The 19,702-nt window shown below is 36.5% G+C and overlaps 1 protein-coding gene across 1 annotated transcript in view; it reads left to right on the forward strand.

Annotated features, from left to right (window-relative positions):
* Positions 1-373: 373 nt before the first annotated feature.
* Positions 374-19,702, forward strand: part of colec12 (collectin sub-family member 12) — a 51,580-nt gene continuing 32,251 nt past the window's right edge. Inside the window, exons 1-2 of the mRNA XM_057857131.1 lie at positions 374-655; positions 3,018-3,068. Of these exons, the coding sequence (XP_057713114.1) occupies positions 646-655; positions 3,018-3,068 (61 nt within the window). The 5' untranslated portion in view covers positions 374-645. The remainder of the gene's footprint in view (positions 656-3,017; positions 3,069-19,702) is intronic.

Genomic DNA, 19,702 nt, shown 5'->3' on the forward strand with positions numbered 1-19,702 from the left:
CAGATCAAATTTGATGGATTTTATGCAGAAATGTGAGAAATTCCAAAAGGTTTGGATACTTTTCATATCACTGTAGCTCTCCAACCGAACGATGGTCCTGTTGGTCTAGTGTGAAAGCGCCTTTATGCACCCAATGAGTTTGAAATAACTTTGGTGTCATTGGAACTATTAATTCATCTCCTCACCCGAACACATTTACTTTTCCCTTTTAAAATATATTGTGCATTTTTATAATAATTCATCATGAATGAAAATGCTCTTTGTTTTGTGACACATAGACACAAGGGGGTGGGTGCTCATGCAAGACGGTGCAGCCAGATGTGCAAACACGTGGTTTCTTTCTCCAAACAGCCTCGCAGGCTTTTCCAGCACTTCCTCTCTCTTGCCTCTCACTCCCCTCTTTTCTTTCTTTGCCTTCTTTCCCTCACACACCTTCCCTCAAACAAGTTTTTTACTGCACATTCAGTATTTCAAAAAACAGCAACTGCTTCTTGGTTGCACTCATGCAGGTTTTGTAGCGACAAGTTGAGCGTGACGGATGGAGTTGTGCATGTGATGGAGTAAGTCCTGTAAAATAAAAGAAAAAGTGGATTTTCCTGGAGCCAGAGCGATGCAGTAAGTGGATGGGAGAGACAACAAAGAAGCATGATGAAAGGTAAGATCATAATACAGTATACTGTATGATGTACATACTATTTATATGGTATTGTGTGAGGTGCATTGGAGGTACCAGTTTTGTTTGGCCACACTGTGCGACCTGTGGAATGCGTAGGCAACAACTCTCGTCTCACATCTGCTTTCACTTAGAGCACCGTGTGTGTGTGTGCGGGTGTGTTAGGCACAAAAGACAAAGCGAAACATGCACGGTGTCAACTAGTTATGATGAGAAGTTATTAGTTTTTCGATCTACTATTAAGTATGCATTACAACTTTCTTGATACAAAGTTTATCACCATTCATTTTTTGCTGTTGAAGTGAGGACGTTCTGTCTAAGATCCATGAATTCTGTCTATTAACAAGCAGATGGGAAAAAATCATCACACTTTTTTTTTTTTTTTAATGAAAACAGAGTAGTTTTATTTAAATGATTCATATCTAATATACATTTGTAGAGTTTTTTTTTTTTTTTTTTTACCTCAGACTTTTTTCCATCTTCACAGGGCATTTGTGATTGAGACCCATAAATTCTGCCTAGCGACAAGTGGTCAAACTAAAAAAATTTTAGGAGGAAAAACAGTAATCATTAAACTGCAATAAAAATGCCTCATAATACTAATTGTAATGTTGTTTTTGGAGGACAAATTTTATAGTTCCTGTGGCAGTAATGATTGAGCTCCATTATTTCTCCCTAGCAACAAGCACACTGCGACGACGTAATTAATTTAGACTTACTGTCACAATGTATTGGTAATCGATAAATAAATTAAACTGTGTTTTAGCGTAAATTATTTTTATTATTAGCTTTAATTAAAAAAAAAAAAAATGGAAATAAAGTTTTGAAAATTGCCTAAGCAGTCATGCTGTTACAGTATTAGGATAACAGATTGTATAATTTCAAACCCCTTCAAAATCTTATCAGTGGCACCATAGGAGGATTTTGACTTTTGGGGCAGGGGGGGCACACAACATGTTGATGACCCCGAAACAGTGTCAGCAATAAAATTAACTTACAAGAATATTCATAATAATAAGTTGACAATGAGCGTTTTTTGTTTCCCATCATTCTTGAGGGGAATTCTAAATCAGGCTGCTTAGTCAATACTTTTCGCCAAGATTGTCATCCATTGAATGTGGTTTGCCCACCGGTGTCGTGCCAATGCAGTTACCCCAGTCAAAAATTTTATCCCTGGGCAGAGCAATCTGGAGGTAGATTTGTGTCTTTATTATTCAATCCAAAATAAAGTTGCTCAATGTTCAATCAAAATATATATTTTCAACCAAAAAAAAAAAAAAAAGTGTTTGAATTCAAAAATAAATTTGAAACTAAAAAAAAAAAAAAAAAATTAAATTTTTTTTCATTTTTATTTTTTTATTATTTTTATTTATTTATTTTTTTTAATTTTGATTGAAGCAACTTTTTTGATTGAAGTAATGTTGATTTGTGTTTGGGCCACATTTTGGCTATAGGACATTTTTGTCTTTATTATTCAATAAAAAAAATAAGTTGCTTCCAAAATATATATATTTTCAAAAAGAACAACCACTTCATTCAAAAAAAAAGAGAAATTTCAATCATAGAAAAAGTTTTTGAATGTGAAAAAAATATTTGAGATTGAAAAATTTCCATTGGAACACTTAATTTTTCATTAAAAAAAGAATTCTTTGATTGAAGCAATCCTTTTTGTGTTTGGGCCATATTCTGGGTAAGACAATTCTGTCTAAATCATTCAACCAACCCCCAAAAAAGTTCAATCAAAGAAAAAAATAATTTGAAAAATAAAATTGCCCTCCTTTATTATTATTATTATTATTATTTTAATTATATGCAAAGCAAATGACCGTCTAAGTTGCTAGTCACATGATCTGTTCGAAAAATAATTTTGACCCATTATAAAAATATTTTTTTTGTTCATTACATTCATTTGTGTTGCAGTTTTATTGCTTTAAAACTTTTATATATATAAGAAGGTCAATTACATGCAATGACACTTTTCGGCCACCAGGGGGGCCTAGCCCCCTCTTAAAATCCGCTTATGAGTGGCACCTACAACTGATATCTTCACTTCGGCACCGACGCACTCCTTTTGTCAAAATGAAAATATTTGCGCATAAACTAGACAAAGTTAATACAGTATTATTATAAACCTGTGGTGTATGATGCTTCCTGATAAATTGCAAAATAACAACATTGTGAAGTGTGTGTGTACAGTCCTTCGGGGCCTAAGGGATACTTCTTGAGAAACAGATTTTAATACATTCTACCAAAAACAGTAGACAAGTCTTGGAACACACCTAAACTGTGCTATTGTAAACTTTACTCTAAACAACACATTTATTTTTTTGTGTTTCACCTTTAGACGACTTTGCAGAAGAGGAGGAGGTGCAGTCGTTTGGCTACAAGCGGTTCGGTGAGTACTAGAGATGTCAGTCACTGTATTGTTACCAGGAATTATTCTGCCCCTTTACCAAACTTTAATATGGTACCCACTTTTGTAAAATAATATTGAAAATTTGATTTAATATTACAATTATTATTATTTTTTTTTTTAAAAAGATCAATGATGACAGGATGTTCCACAATTCATTTCTGTCAAATCAGTACAAAATATATAGAATGTGTAATGTGTTATTTGTATTTATTTATTTTTTTAAATCTTAGTGGACCACCATTTAAAGATTTATATTGCTATAGGCAGTGTTGTTAATTTTACTTTAAAAAGTAATTTGCTACAGTTACAAATTACTTCTCCCAAAAATTAAGTTAGTAACTCGGTTACCTCATTGTAAGAGTAATTAGTTACTCAGCAAAGTAATTGTCATTACTTTTCAGGTTCTACACGTTATTACATTACACATTTTACATCTTTCACATAAAAGATGTTTCTCTTAACTGATTTAATTGAAGTTTTTTTTTATCCCGCCCCCCCCCCCAAAAAAGAAAACGTAGCTCACACTTTTGAATTTTTTTTATTTTTTATTTTTTTTATTTCACTAATTCAAGAGTGTAACGGCATTAAACTTTAACTTTCAAATGCTTTGAGGAAAAAAGCCTTTTTGTTTTTCCTGTTATGCTGAACCCGCACTGAACCCTGAGCCCCGTACCGAGGTAGATACTGAACCGTGACTTGTGTGTATCGTCACACCCCTAATATATATATAGATATATTTTTTCAATATGCAGGTGAGGCTCTGTTTTGTGCAAGTGACTATTTTTGTTAATAAAAAAAAAAAAAATGTATATATATATATATATACAGTGCTGCTCAAAAGTTTGTGAACCCCCTCAACATTTTGGAATTTTCTATTATTTCAACCTGATTTCCTAATCAATCAATTCAGTAGTTTTTTTGTTTTTTTAACAGTTGTGTTGTCGAGACTAAATTAAAAAGAGTTTTCATCAACTGATGTAGGTGCAAAATTGAACTGTTTGGTCACAACCAAAACCGCCATGTCTGGCGAAAAGTCAACACTGCATACCACCAAAAGAACCTTCTCCCAACAGTGAAGCATGGAGGTGGGAATGTCAAGATCTGGGCTTGCTTTTCATCCTCAGGACCCTGACAACTCCACATAGTCCAGGGAATCATGAATTCTGAGGAAAATGTCAAATCCTAGAACATAACCTGACGCCATCTGTTTTGAAGTTAAAGCTTGGCAGAAGGTGGATCATGCAACATGATAATGATCCAAAGCATTCCAGCAATACAACCAAGGAATGGCTGAAAAAGAAGAAGATTCGTGTTCTGGACTGGCCCAGTCAAAGTCCTGACCTAAATCCCATTGAAATGCTGTGGCGGGACCTGAAGCGAGCAGTTCATGCCAGACGCCCATCAAACCTCTCTCAACTGACTGCGTTCTGCAAGGAAGAATGGGCAAAAATCCCCCAAAGTAGATGTGAGAGGCTGATTAGTCACTACAGAAACCGTTTGGTTGAGGTAATCTCTGCAAAAGGAGGCGCAATATCCTATTAACTGAAGGGGTTCACATACTTTTGCACATTTGATATCTGAGTTTTTCTTAAATCAACCACTTTTGTTAAATAAAGAATGACAATATAACTATTTCTTTTGTTTCAGTCCATTATTTGGAATGTCAGTATTGTGGATTTGGGTATAACTTAACATTTAATAAGGTTATTTTAGTTTTTTTTACAAAAAATCTGACCATCGCTGTGGGGTTCACAAACTTTCGAGCAGCACTGTATATTATATTGTAGCATCTACAAGTACAATCCCAAATTGGTAATGATAATGCACAGTAAGCAGGAAAACAGTACATTATTTTCAATTAATTGTACCCACCTGGACACCACAAACTGTATGTAAAAAAAAAAAAAATTTACCCGAGAATTTAAGATGACGCTCGCCACGCTAAATGCTAATGCTAACGAGAACGCGAATGCTGTGCTAACGCTCCGACCCACCTATCCAAACATCATCGCGTTTGCAACGGCATCACCACCCCTTCCCTCCTCCCCCTCCCGCTCTGCACGCTCCAGGGCAAGTAGGCAGACAGGCAGGCAGATGCATAACAAAATCAGACAACTTGCACTTCATTCAACCAAATTGTAGTAACGTGGCCTTCACATCCTCAGTAACGGTAAAGGTGTTGCAAAGATGGGAAAAGTAAATAATTAGATTACTCACTCCTGAAAAAAATAACGCTGTTAGAAACGCCATTATACTCAAACGTCGTTTATTAACAACGTTAATAAGACAACCCCCCTCCCCCCCCCCAAAAAAAATCTTAAACACACACAGGCAGGTGCAACACAAGCTCCTCTTCCATTTGGACCCTTTTTTGTATTCAATGGTTTTCTCTTAGTGGAAAGCCCAAGCATAACAAAATGCATCAGTACAAAACCACACAGAGCATTGCTGCCATTTGGATCGCCTCCATTTCCAACCACCAGCGAGAAGAATGAAGCTGTCTCCAACCGATTTTATTGCTTTTCTTGTTAAAGGGTTGCATATGATTGACAAATGACATTTTTTGTTTTTGTACAAATACAGTACTTGTCTCTAATATGTGCTCAGCCAACAAGTGATAAATTCAGCAAGCACGTTAATCATTTGTGAGCCGTCTATTCCTAAAAATGCATTAGCTGTTCAGTTTTACTGATTATTACAGTCATCAGCGATCTCCAATGCTGGCCCCACAAATATCTAGTACACTGGTTCTCAACCTTGCTAAATGTACCAAACCCCACGAGTTTCTCATATGCATTCACTGAACACTTTAGCGTTAGATAACAAAGCAATTAAATTCTAAACCTTGTAAACAGTGGTACGAAAAAGTATCTGAACCTTTTGGAATTTCTCACATTTCTGCATAAAATCACAATCAAATGTAATCTGATCTTTGTCAAAATCACACAGATGTAAAAACAGTGTCTGCTTTAACTAAAACCGTCCAAACATTTATAAGTTTTCATATTATAATGAGGATAGCATACAAACAATGATAGAAAGGGGAAAAATAAGTAAGTGAACCCTCTGCCTAAGGAGACCTAAAGAGCAACTGAAACCAATTTTTACCAAACAGTTTAGATCTGGTGTGTGCTCAATCACTGATGAGTGGTTTAAAGCTGCCCTGCCCACAATAAAACACACACCTGGTAAGAATTGTCTTGATGAAAAGTATTGTCTGATGTGCACCATTGCTCGATCGAAAGAGCTGTCTGAAGACCTGCGATCAAGGATTGTTGATTTGTATAAAGCTGAGAAAGGACACAAAACCATCTCTGAAAGTCTGGATGTTCGTCAATCGACAGTCAGAGAAGTTGTCAACAAATGATAATAGAGTTTGGCACTGTTGCTTCTCTCCCAAAGAGTGGCCGTCCACCAAAGATGACGACAAGAGTTCAGCGCAGAATACTCAGAGAGGTAAAAAAGAACCCTAGAGTGTCTGCTAAAGACTTACAGAAATCACTGGCACGGTCCAATATCTCTGTGCACACATCAACTATATGTAAAACTATGGCCAAGAATGGTGTTCATGGGAGGACTCCACGGAAAAAGCCACTGCTGTCAAAAAAAAAAGAAAAAACATTTTTGCTCATTTAATGTTCGCAAAAAGGCACTTGGAAACTCCACAGAAGTTTTGGCAAAATATTTTGTGGACTGATGAAACCTAAGTTGAATTGTTTGGGAGTAAAACACAAGGTCATGTGTGGAGGAAAAATGGAACAGATCACCAACATCAACACCTCATCGCCATTGTGAAGCATGGTGGAGGGAGCATCATGATTTGGGGCTGTTTTGCTTCCTCTGAACCTGGACAACTTGCAATCATTAATGGAAGAATGAATACAAAAATTTATCAGGATGTTTTACAGGAAAACATGAGGCCGTTTGTCAGTCAGTTGAAGCGATAAAGAGGATGGATGCTGCAACAAGACATTGATCCAAAACACAGAAGTAAATCGACTTCACAATGGTTTCAGAAAAACAAAATACACGTTCTGGAGTGGCCAAGTCAAAGTCCAGACTTGAACCCCATTGAGATGCTGTAGCATGACCTGAAGACAGCGATTCATGGCAGACATCCCAGGAATCTGAATGAACTACAGCAGTTTTGTAGAGAAGAATAGGCCAAGATTAGTCCTGATCGATGTGCCAGACTGATCTGCTGCTACAGGAACCGTCTGGTTGAAGTTATTGCTGTCAAAGGGGGGGGCAACAAAATGTTAAATGTGATGGTTCACTTACTTATTTTTCCCCCTTCTGTCATTGTTTGCATGCTAATCTCATTAAAATATGAAGACCTATATACAGTGGGGAGAACAAGTATTTGATACACTGCCAATGGGTTTTCCCATTGGCAGTGTATGAAATACTTGTTCTCCCCAATGTGTGTTTGAGTGGTTTTAGTTCAAGCAGACACTGTTTTTTCGTCTGTGTGATTTTGACAGTGATCAGATCACATTTGATGGTGATTTCATGCAGAAATGTGAGAAATTCCAAAAGGTTCAGATACTTTTTCATTGCACTGTATCTAAGCTAGAAAGATAATAAATAACTAGGCGAATTCTTTTTCAAATTTTGTCACGTTTTAAAATAAGGCAAAATTTTACTCCACGCTGACTGCTTTTGTACTTCCTCCCAGGGCCGACCCAGGCCATTTGGGGGCCCTAAGCAAAAAAATGCAAAGGGGCCCATATTTTTGGCCCACCGTTTCGTCACAGCGTACTGTGAAACCCATACATGCAATCCAACCCATACGTCCATATTTTGTATATTAATCAGATTGTGTTGCACTGCATACTTCAAACTTCTCACCCCAAATGATTGTCAGTACTTACAGTAGATAGCGCCAAACCTTTTTCTAAAAGAGGAAAGAAGTTAAGGAAGAACTTTTATTTTTTTAAGCTTGTAATCAAGTATCAAAACTCACAAAAGTCAAATAAAGCAAACTGCAGTAAACAAAACATAATATAAATTAAACAATTGCCAGATTGGGGGCCCCCTAGTGGTCAGGGGCCCTAAGCAGCTGCATAGTCTGCGTATAGGTTGGGCCGGTCCTGCTTCCTCCATAGGTGAACTCCATGCTTCCCTATACCTAGTACGAATCTACCTTCCACTGAGCAAACCAGTTTCTCATCTTATTATACAGAGAGCTAGCAGTTAAAAGAAATTGAACAATCCTGTAAATTGGTGGATTTAGCCAGTGTACAAAAATAGGGCCCTCCGCCAAACCCCTTAAACTCACCGAACTCCTGGGCTGGGATCAAAACCAGGTTAAGAACCTCTGGTCCACTACAGAAAACAGTTTTTTCTTGATTCTTGTAAACATATGTATGCAAGCGAGCTGTAACATGCAACATGCACTGATTTGCTTCATTAAATTTTGTCAAAGCCGCGCTGTAAATGTCTGTTACAATGTATGCTTCTTATTTTTCTTTTACTTTGAAAGCACTGCTTTGTTCCTGTTATGGCCCTGCGTCACCTGCGTCTTGTTTAGTAATAATCCATTGCTCTATTTTTAGCTGCGTCTGGTCCTGTTTAGTCTGATGGATTATAGCAAGTCTTGTTGTTCATCAGCATTCCAAGGGTTCTCTGTGTAGATTCTTAGCGTATTTTGGGAAATTGGGATTTACACTTCAATTTCATATCCGGGCCAACTGGATCATAACTTGTTAGAGAATAATTATGTTTCTGTATCATTGGCAACGATGGACGTCCATACCTTTCAATAGCAGCCAGATTTTCCCATACTTTCGATGCATTCGGCGTTCAAAGACGTATATAATCATAGGCGGAGTTTGACTTTTGGGGCGGGGTGGCACAACATGTTGGTGACCCCGAAACGCAGAGTCAGCAATAAAATTAACTTACAAGAATATTTATAATCATAAGTTGACAATGAGCGTTTTTTTGTTTCCCGTCATTCTTGAGGGGAATTCTAAATCAGTCTGCTTAGGCAATATTTTTCGCCAAGATCGTCATCCATTGAATATGGTACGCTCGCCGGTGTCGTGCCAATGTTGTTACCCAGGTGAAAAATTGTATCCCCTGGGCGGAGCCATATGGAGGTAGATTTGTGTCTTTATTATTCAATCAAAAAAAAGTTGCTTCAATAAAAAAACAAAAAATGCTTTAATCAAAAAATATATTTTCAACAACAAAAAATGTTGCTTCAATTAAAAAAAAAAAAAGTGTTACAATAAATTTGAAACTCAAAAAACTAAAAAAAAAAAAATGCATGTGAAAGCTATTTTTCTTTGATTTTTTTTTAAGTACTGTTGCGTTTTGTTTGGGCCACATTTTATGCTAAGGACATTTTTGTCTTTATTATTCAATCAAAAAATAAGTTCCTAAAGAAAAATATAGATTTTCAAAAAGAAAATCACTTCAATCAAAAAAAAGAAAAATTTCTATCAAAAAAAAAGTTTATGAATGCGAAAAAATATTTTAGATTGGAAAATTTGCATTTGAACACTTAATTTTTCATTGAAAAAGTTTTCTTTGACTGAAGCAATCCTTTTTATGTTCGGGCTATATTATGATTAGGACATTTGTGTCTAGATCATACAATCCCCAAAAAGTTGCTTCAATCAAAAAACATATTTTCAATCAAAGAAAAAAAAAAATCATTTAAAAAAAAATATTTTTTTAATTATTTAATTTGAGATAGTTAGATAGACAGTTAAATTTAACAGACTGTAATGTGATGTGACACAATATAAACAATTTCCATCTATTGTCCCATGTAGGCTACAATACAATACAACTGAGAGTGCTATACCTGCCTGCTAAGCAACAAAACAATCAAAAGCAAGTTTTTGAATGCGAAAAAATATTTTAGATTGGAAATTTTGCATTTGAACACTTAATTTTTCATTGAAAATGTTTTCTTTGATTGAAGCAATCCTTTTTGTGTTTGGGCCATATTATGATTAGGACATTTGTGTCTAGATCATACAATCCCCAAAAAGTTGCTTCAATCAAAAAACATATTTTCAATCAAAGAAAAAAAAAAATCATTTAAAACAAATTTTTTTTAAATTATTTAATTTGAGATAGTTAGATAGACAGTTAAATTCAACAGACCGTAATGTGATGTGACACAATATAAACAATTTCCATCAATTGTCCCATGTAGGCTACAATACAATACAACTGAGAGAGCTATGCCTGCCTGCTAAGCAACAAAATAATCAAAAACAATCAAAAACAAGTTTTTGAATGCGAAATAATATTTCAGATTGGAAATTTAGCATTTGAATACTTAATTTTTCATTGAAAAAGTTTTCTTTGACTGAAGCAATCCTTTTTGTGTTTGGGCCATATTATGATTAGGACATTTGTGTCTAGATCATACAATCCCCAAAAAGTTGCTTCAATCAAAAAACATATTTTCAATCAAAGAAAAAAAAAATCATTAAAAAAAAATTATTTTTTAAATTATTTAATTTGAGATAGTTAGATAGACAGTTAAATTTAACAGACTGTAATGTGATGTGACACAATATAAACAATTTCCATCTATTGTCCCATGTAGGCTACAATACAATACAACTGAGAGTGCTATGCCTGCCTGGTAAGCAACAAAACAATCAAAAGCAAGTTTTTGAATGCGAAAAAATATTTTAGATTGGAAATTTTGCATTTGAACACTTAATTTTTCATTGAAAATGTTTTGTTTGATTGAAGCAATCCTTTTTGTGTTTGGGCCATATTATGATTAGGACATTTGTGTCTAGATCATACAATCCCCAAAAAGTTGCTTCAATCAAAAAACATATTTTCAATCAAAGAAAAAAAAAATCATTTAAAACAATTTTTTTTAAATTATTTAATTTGAGATAGTTAGATAGACAGTTAAATTCAACAGACCGTAATGTGATGTGACACAATATAAACAGTTTCCATCAATTGTCCCATGTAGGCTACAATACAATACAACTGAGAGAGCTATGCCTGCCTGCTAAGCAATAAAATAATCAAAAACAATCAAAAACAAGTTTTTGAATGCGAAATAATATTTCAGATTGGAAATTTAGCATTTGAATACTTAATTTTTCATTGAAAAAGTTTTCTTTGACTGAAGCAATCCTTTTTGTGTTTGGGCCATATTATGATTAGGACATTTGTGTCTAGATCATACAATCCCCAAAAAGTTGCTTCAATCAAAAAACATATTTTCAATCAAAGAAAAAAAAAATCATTTAAAAAAAATTATTTTTAAAATTATTTAATTTGAGATAGTTAGATAGATAGTTAAATTTAACAGACTGTAATGTGATGTGACACAATATAAACAATTTCCATCTATTGTCCCATGTAGGCTACAATACAATACAAGTGAGAGTGCTATGCCTGCCTGCTAAGCAACAAAACAATCAAAAGCAGGTTTTTGAATGCGAAAAAATATTTTAGATTGGAAATTTTGCATTTGAACACTTAATTTTTCATTGAAAATGTTTTGTTTGATTGAAGCAATCCTTTTTGTGTTTGGGCCATATTATGATTAGGACATTTGTGTCTAGGTCATACAATCCCCAAAAAGTTGCTTCAATCAAAAAACATATTTTCAATCAAAGAAAAAAAAAATCATTTAAAACAATTTTTTTTAAATTATTTAATTTGAGATAGTTAGATAGACAGTTAAATTCAACAGACCGTAATGTGATGTGACACAATATAAACAGTTTCCATCAATTGTCCCATGTAGGCTACAATACAATACAACTGAGAGAGCTATGCCTGCCTGCTAAGCAATAAAATAATCAAAAACAATCAAAAACAAGTTTTTGAATGCGAAATAATATTTCAGATTGGAAATTTAGCATTTGAATACTTAATTTTTCATTGAAAAAGTTTTCTTTGACTGAAGCAATCCTTTTTGTGTTTGGGCCATATTATGATTAGGACATTTGTGTCTAGATCATACAATCCCCAAAAAGTTGCTTCAATCAAAAAACATATTTTCAATCAAAGAAAAAAAAAATCATTTAAAAAAAATTATTTTTAAAATTATTTAATTTGAGATAGTTAGATAGATAGTTAAATTTAACAGACTGTAATGTGATGTGACACAATATAAACAATTTCCATCTATTGTCCCATGTAGGCTACAATACAATACAAGTGAGAGTGCTATGCCTGCCTGCTAAGCAACAAAACAATCAAAAGCAGGTTTTTGAATGCGAAAAAATATTTTAGATTGGAAATTTTGCATTTGAACACTTAATTTTTCATTGAAAATGTTTTGTTTGATTGAAGCAATCCTTTTTGTGTTTGGGCCATATTATGATTAGGACATTTGTGTCTAGGTCATACAATCCCCAAAAAGTTGCTTCAATCAAAAAACATATTTTCAATCAAAGAAAAAAAAAATCATTTAAAACAATTTTTTTTTTAATTATTTAATTTGAGATAGTTAGATAGACAGTTAAATTCAACAGACCGTAATGTGATGTGACACAATATAAAACAATTTCCATCAATTGTCCCATGTAGGCTACAATACAATACAACTGAGAGAGCTATGCCTGCCTGCTAAGCAACAAAATAATCAAAAACAATCAAAAACAAGTTTTTTAATGCGAAATAATATTTCAGATTGGAAATTTAGCATTTGAATACTTAATTTTTCATTGAAAAAGTTTTCTTTGACTGAAGCAATCCTTTTTGTGTTTGGGCCATATTATGATTAGGACATTTGTGTCTAGATCATACAATCCCCAAAAAGTTGCTTCAATCAAAAAAACATATTTTCAATCAAAGAAAAAACTAACATTTTTTAAAATAGTTTTTAAATTATTTAATTTGAGATAGTTAGATAGACAGTTAAATTTAACAGACCGTAATGTGATGTGACACAATATAAACAATTTCCATCTATTGTCCCATGTAGGCTACAATACAATACAACTGAGAGTGCTAAAGAAATACAAAAAAACAAAAAACAAATAAACAAAAACAAATTTTCAATCAAAAAAAAAAAAAATCATTTAAAAAAAATATTTTTTTCTAATAGTTTTTTTTTTTGGGGGGGGTTACATGCAAAGCAAATGACTGTCTAAGGTGCTCAAAAATAATTTTGAACCATTATAATTTTTTTTTTTTTTTTGTTCATTTCATTTTTGTTGCAGTTTTATTGCTTTACAACTTTTATATACACTGTATATATATATAGGCAAGTGAATTACATGCAATGACACTTTTCGGCCACCGGAGGGGCTGCCCCCCCTAAAATCCGCTTATGAATATAATCCCTTGTTAAAGGAGTCATCTGGAATCCTCGCCCATGATTTCCATGTGTGCAGAATTCCTATTCCTTTTCTTTTGTGTGTGTGTGTGTGTGTGTGTGTGCAGGAACGTATGGTGGGTGGGGGGTGTTAGAAAAAGAGTGAGAGAGAAAAAACATTGTGAGTTCTCTCAAGAGATTAAATATTGCGGTGAAGTAAACAACCAAAACCTGAGAACTTGCTAAACCACTTCCTGCATTACAAGTTGATTCAGTGCAAACCTACAGTATATGCACTTAGAGTAGGGGCAGGCTTGCGAGTGGGTGTTGTGGGTTTCTTCGGGTCCGCGCCTGGGCTCTGCTGCGTCAGCAATGTACCAAGGGGATGGAAAAATGAACTTAGCCTTCAGCAGGAGTTGATGATTTTCTGTTTATATTTCTTTTAAGTGATTTTATTTCCGCTTGTGTGCAAGGCGGAGTTGGGGTGGAGGGTCAAAGGATGTGGTGATGCAGAGGGGGTCTGCTTTTGTCAGTTTTCCAGCTGAGGAGTCACATTCCTTACCCGACTGCTTTTTTTAGGAGCACCACCAAGTGGTTCTAATTTACAACAACTTTATTAGCAGAAAAGAATGCTTTCAGTCTGTTACTTATGAGCTTCCCGCCCCCTTGATCTAGCACTCCCCTTCTACACACATGCAAGTTTTGTTTTCTGTTGTCCGAATGGAAGATCGTCACCCTTGTGCTTTCAATTAAAGAAGGATTGGGCTGGTTCCAGATCAGTTCAACGTGCCAATAATGATGGTTTACGGGTCAATCCGGGATTGAGCGACTGCAAAGGCGGACGAGTAGGAGCCACTGGCAAGTGCCCCTGAGGATCATTTAAAGTGGGTCAACGAAGAGGGGTTGAAGTCAGTCAAAGGTCAGTTTGTCAGATGTGACCACTCCAGAGATTTCCAGAGTTTGTCGCCACGTGCTAGATGTCATAGCAAGACTCTTTTGAGCGGCCAGTTAGAGACACATCAGCTGAATTTCTTGTCCATTGGCAACACTGGTGTGACAGAGATATGACTCTGCATTTTTATTCTAACGAGTGAAAAAACCTTGACGTGTTTTTCGTACAATAAGTCGTAGTTTTCTTCATAGTTGGGCCAGGGGTGCGACTTACAGTGTATCACAAAAGTGAGAACACCCCTCGCATTTCTGCAGATATTTAAGTATATCTTTTCATGGGACAACACGGAAAAAATGACACTTTGACACAATGAAAAGTAGTCTGTGTGCAGCTTATATAATAGAGTTCATTTATTTTCCCCTCAAAATCACTCAAAATATAGTCATTGATATCTAAACCCCTGGCAACAAAAGTTTGAACACCCCTTAGAAACTACGTACATCCCTAAATGTCCAAATTGAGTACTGCTTGTCATTTTCCCTCCAAAATGTCATCTGACTCGTTACAGGAGTGCTGTCAGCATTGCTGCAGAGATCGAAGAGGTGGGGGGTCAGACTGTTAGTGCTCAGACCATACGCCGCACTCTACATCAAATTGGTGTGCATGGCTGTCACCCCAGGAGGAAGCCTCTTCTGATGACTGTACACAAGAAAGCCCGCCCGTCTCATCAGACCATTGTTCCAGTAATCCATGTGCTTTGTTGACATATCTTCAGCAAACTGTTTGCGGGCTTTCTTGTGTACTGTCTTCAGAAGAGGTTTCCTCCTGGGGTGACAGCCATGCACACCAATTTGATGTAGAATGTGGCGTATGGTCTGTGCATTAACAGGCTGAACCCCCACCTCTTCGATCTCTGCAGCAATGCTGACAGCACTCCTGTAACGAGTCACATGACATTTTGGTGGGAAAATGACAATGACAATTATTTGAGATGGACAGTTAAATCTAACAGACCGTAATGTGATTGTCCCATGTAGGCTACAATACAATACAACTGAGAGTGCTATGCCTGCCTGGTAAGCAACAAAACAATAGAGCTAAACATCCTGTGCCTGCCCCCTCCACATCCCTGGGGTTATCAAGCCCTCAAACAGTGATGCACCTAGATTTTTTTGACAGCAAAGTCATTTATAACATTAGTTAAATCCAACGCTTAATGGAGCGCATGGCTTGGCTGTTAAGCCTGCCTTGTGATATGGTGGAGCGTAGGTAGTTTTTAAAAAAAATTATTTTCATTTTATTGAAGGCTCGCTCTCCTCCAGCTATGGTCACTATCAATAAGGCGTTATATTGAGAGAGCGAGCGGAGAGCAAACAGCCAACCAGTTTACTTCCTCTAGCTCTCTGATTGGGTGGCTTCGTGAGCGTGTGCTCAACTGAGCGAGCAGAGAAAAGAAACTGACGAGCGCAGGAGTCGAGAAATTTCGCGAGACCAGGAGGTGTGCTAAAAATCCATTTTTGCTGGCTCAGAATAGAGGCAGCACAGGTGTGCAGAAATTTAGCGAGAGAAGAAGGGGTGTTTTCTGTGCTCAAAATCCATTATTGCTCGCTCAGAATAGAGACAGCAATATATGGCAAAGACAAGAGAATGCGTAGCAGTGTGCTACATGTGTGCACGTGTGTAACAGTGTGCTTCGCATTAACGTTTGACATAAATCCAGCCGCCGGACCCAAGTCTGTTCAGTCTCGCGCACCTGCTCCCCACAGATTAACATGCAGTGGGGCAAATAAGTATTTAGTCAACCACTAATTGTGCAAGTTCTCCCACTTGAAAATATTAGAGAGGCCTGTAATTGTCAACATTGGTAATCCTCAACCATGAGAACAGAATGTGGAAAAACACCCAGAAAGTCACATTGTTTGATTTTTAAATAATTTATTTGCAAATCATGGTGGAAAATAAGTATTTGGTCTAAACCAAAAGTTCATCTCAATACTTTTTTATGTACCTTTTGTTGTCAATAACGGAGGCCAAACGTTTTCTGTAACTCTTCACAAGCTTTTCACACACTGTTGCTGGTATTTTGGCCCATTCCTCCATGCAGATCTCCTCAAGAGCAGTGATGTTTTGGGGCTGTCGTTGGGCAACACGGACTTTCAACTCCCTCCTCACCCCGTGGCGTCAAAATGATAACAAGAATGGGGAGCAAAAATCCCAGAACCACACGGGGGGACCTAGTGAATGACCTACAGAGAGCTGGGACCACAGTAACAAAGGCTACTATCAGTAACACAATGCGCCACCAGGGACTCAAATCCTGCACTGCCAGACGTGTCCCCCTGCTGAAGAAAGTACACGTCCAGGCCTGTCTGCGGTTCACTAGAGGGCATTTGGATGATCCAGAAGAGGACTGGGAGAATGTGTTATGATCAGATTAAACCAAAATAGAACTTTTTGGTAGAAACACAGGTTCTCTTGTTTGGAGGAAAAAGAATACAGAATTGCACCATACCCACTGTGAAACATGGGGGTGGAAAAATCATGCTTTGCGGCTGTTTTTCTGCAAAGGGACCAGGACGACTGATCTGTGTAAAGGAAAGAATGAATGGGGCCATGTATCGAGAGATTTTGAGTGAAAATCTCCTTCCGTCAGCAAGGGCATTGAAGATGAGACGTGGCTGGGTCTTTCAGCATGGCCACTATCCCAAACACACAGCCAGGGCAACAAAGGAGTGGCTTCGTAAGAAGCATTTCAAGGTCCTGGAGTGACATAGCCAGTCTCCAGGTCTCAACCCCATAGAAAATCTGCGGAGGGAGTTGAAAGTCCGTGTTGCCCAACGACAGCCCCAAAACATCACTGCTCTAGAGGAGATCTGCATGGAGGAATGGGCCAAAATACCAGCGACAGTGTGTGACAAGCTTGTGAAGAGTTACAGAAAACATTTGGCCTCCGTTATTGCCAACAAAGGATACATAACAAATAGGGGTGTCAAACGATTAAAATTTTTAATCGAGTTAATTACAGCTTAAAAATGAATTAATAGTAATTAATCGCAATTAATCGCAATTCAAACCATCTATAAAATAGGCCATATTTTTCTGTAAATTATTTTTGGAATGGAAAGATGAGACACAAGATGGATATATACATTCAACATACGGTACAGAAGTACTGTATTTCTTTATTATAACAATAAATCATCAAGACGGCATTACCATTATTAACATTCTGTTAAAGCGATTCATGGATAGAAAGACTTGTAGGTCTTAAAAGACAAGTTATAGAAATGTTATATCAAAACCCCTCTTCATGTTTTTGTTTTAATAAAAATTGTAAAATTTTCAATCAAAAAATAAACTAGTAGCCCGCCATTGTTGATGTCAATAATTACTTACACAATGCTCACAGGGGCTGAAGCCTATAAAATCAGTCACACCCAAGTGCCAGCAGAGGGAGGCAAAACTCCGAAAAACACAACAAGTACACCTTTCACTGTGCTCTCATTTTAATCTGTTTGAGCGGGGCATTTGTGCGTTAATTACGTCAAATATTTTAACGGGATTAATTAAAAAAATTAATTACCACTCGTTAACGCGATAATTTTGACAGCCCTAATAACAAAGTATTGAGATGAACTTTTTGTATTGACCAAATACTTATTTTCCACCATGATTTGCAAATAAATTCTTTAAAAATCAAACAATGTGATTTTCTGTTTTTTTTTTTTTTTCACATTCTGTCTCTCATGGTTGAGGTTTACCCATGTTGACAATTACAGGCGTCTCTAATACTTTCAAGTGGGAGAACTTGCACAATTAGTGGTTGATTAAATACTTACTTTCCCCACTGTATTTGAAATATTTAATATTTTCAAAATTCTAAGTATATATCGAGTAGAACATAATATTTAATCAGAAAATTATTTAGATTAATAAGAAATATGTGAATGTAAAGTAAAATAAATTAAGGGTCATTCAGGGGCCCATATGGTCCTGAGGCCCGGGACAACATACCCGGTTGCCCCTCCTGTCGACGGGCTTGATGTTGTCTATGCTATAGTTATCTGAATAACTCTTAATAGCTATCTTACCTTAGCGTACTGGGCATGTTCTCAGTTCGTTGTTTATGCGTCATGTAATGTTAGCATACTGTACACTTATGCAGCCTGTTGTTTTCTACTTTATTTTAATTTTAAATTGGCTTTCAAGATGACATGTCTGTTCTTAGTATTGGATTTTATCAAATTTGCCTCAAAAATGCCACTTTTACTCTGGTGCGACTCTTTTATGTTTTTTCCCCCCTTCATTGTGCATTTTTTGGCCGGTGCGATTTATACTCTTGTGTGATTTATAATCCGAAAAATACGGTGTATGAGGATTTAAAGAAAAGTGGTAGTCTAGTACGGAGTCATTTTCAAATGATTAAGATTTTTTTAGAGGTTGTTTCTGGGCTCAGGAGCAAGAAAAACACAAGGTTCTGGAGGTGTCTAATTCAATTTAGCGTCTCAAACATGAAATGCATTGAGAGCGACATCACATCAAAAAGTCTTTGGGGTCCAGTGATGCCAACAACAACCACAGTCTTCATCCTCACCTCCTTGGATAACTCCTGTTTACAACTTTTGCACTTGTGCTCGTCTTGTAGCGTGAAAGAAGTTTTCCACTGAGTCAGCTCGTCAGTATTTAGAAATGACAGCTCCAAGAGAGGACATGTGTTCACATCTGCTCCTCAACATTTCTGTTTATCCTCAGTGTGGGAAGTGTGTCCAATAAATAACAACAGCAATGTTCTTTTTTTTTTCTTGGCTAAATATCATCAACATATTTCAAGCGACCACTCACTTATCTAGTTGTGGATTGTACTCATGATCCAAAGCTGCTTGGAGGCAGTCTTTGTTGCGGTCAGTAACATCCCCCTCTACATCAACCAGACTTGACCACACTGTATACTTTGCGCGAGTGGTGTTTGTACACTTGTAATAGGAGTGCGTTGACGTGAAGGCGAATAGCTTACCGATGCTGATTTGGCATCCGTATGCGGCGGACCACCCGGAATGTGTAACCATGTAAAAACAAAAGTGCACTGCACAATTTGGAAGGGTTACTCCAGTGTTGGTTGTGATGAAATACTTATAACTTACTGCTAGTTGTGAAAAACATTTTACTTGGGGGTCATCCAGTTATCGCTGCACTTCCCGGTAACTCTTGATCTCACGTCATGAGGAAAATAAATGAGTTAAAGCAAAGTTGCGCAATCTACAGTCTACTGGAAAGCCTGTTTGGAAAAGGCGGCAGGATAATTGCATCCATCCGTGAAGCTCCCACACTTGTTCTCTGTGCTTATGGCTGCCGCTTGTGTGATTTTTAAAGCCACAAACTAAGCAAAGTGGCTTCTCAAGACTAATTACCATGGATTGGACTTGCCTGCTGTGTAAAAATGCAGAAAGTAAGCATACC

Source organism: Corythoichthys intestinalis, chromosome 14 (genome assembly GCF_030265065.1).
Source record: "Corythoichthys intestinalis isolate RoL2023-P3 chromosome 14, ASM3026506v1, whole genome shotgun sequence".
Classification (NCBI taxonomy): domain Eukaryota; kingdom Metazoa; phylum Chordata; class Actinopteri; order Syngnathiformes; family Syngnathidae; genus Corythoichthys; species Corythoichthys intestinalis.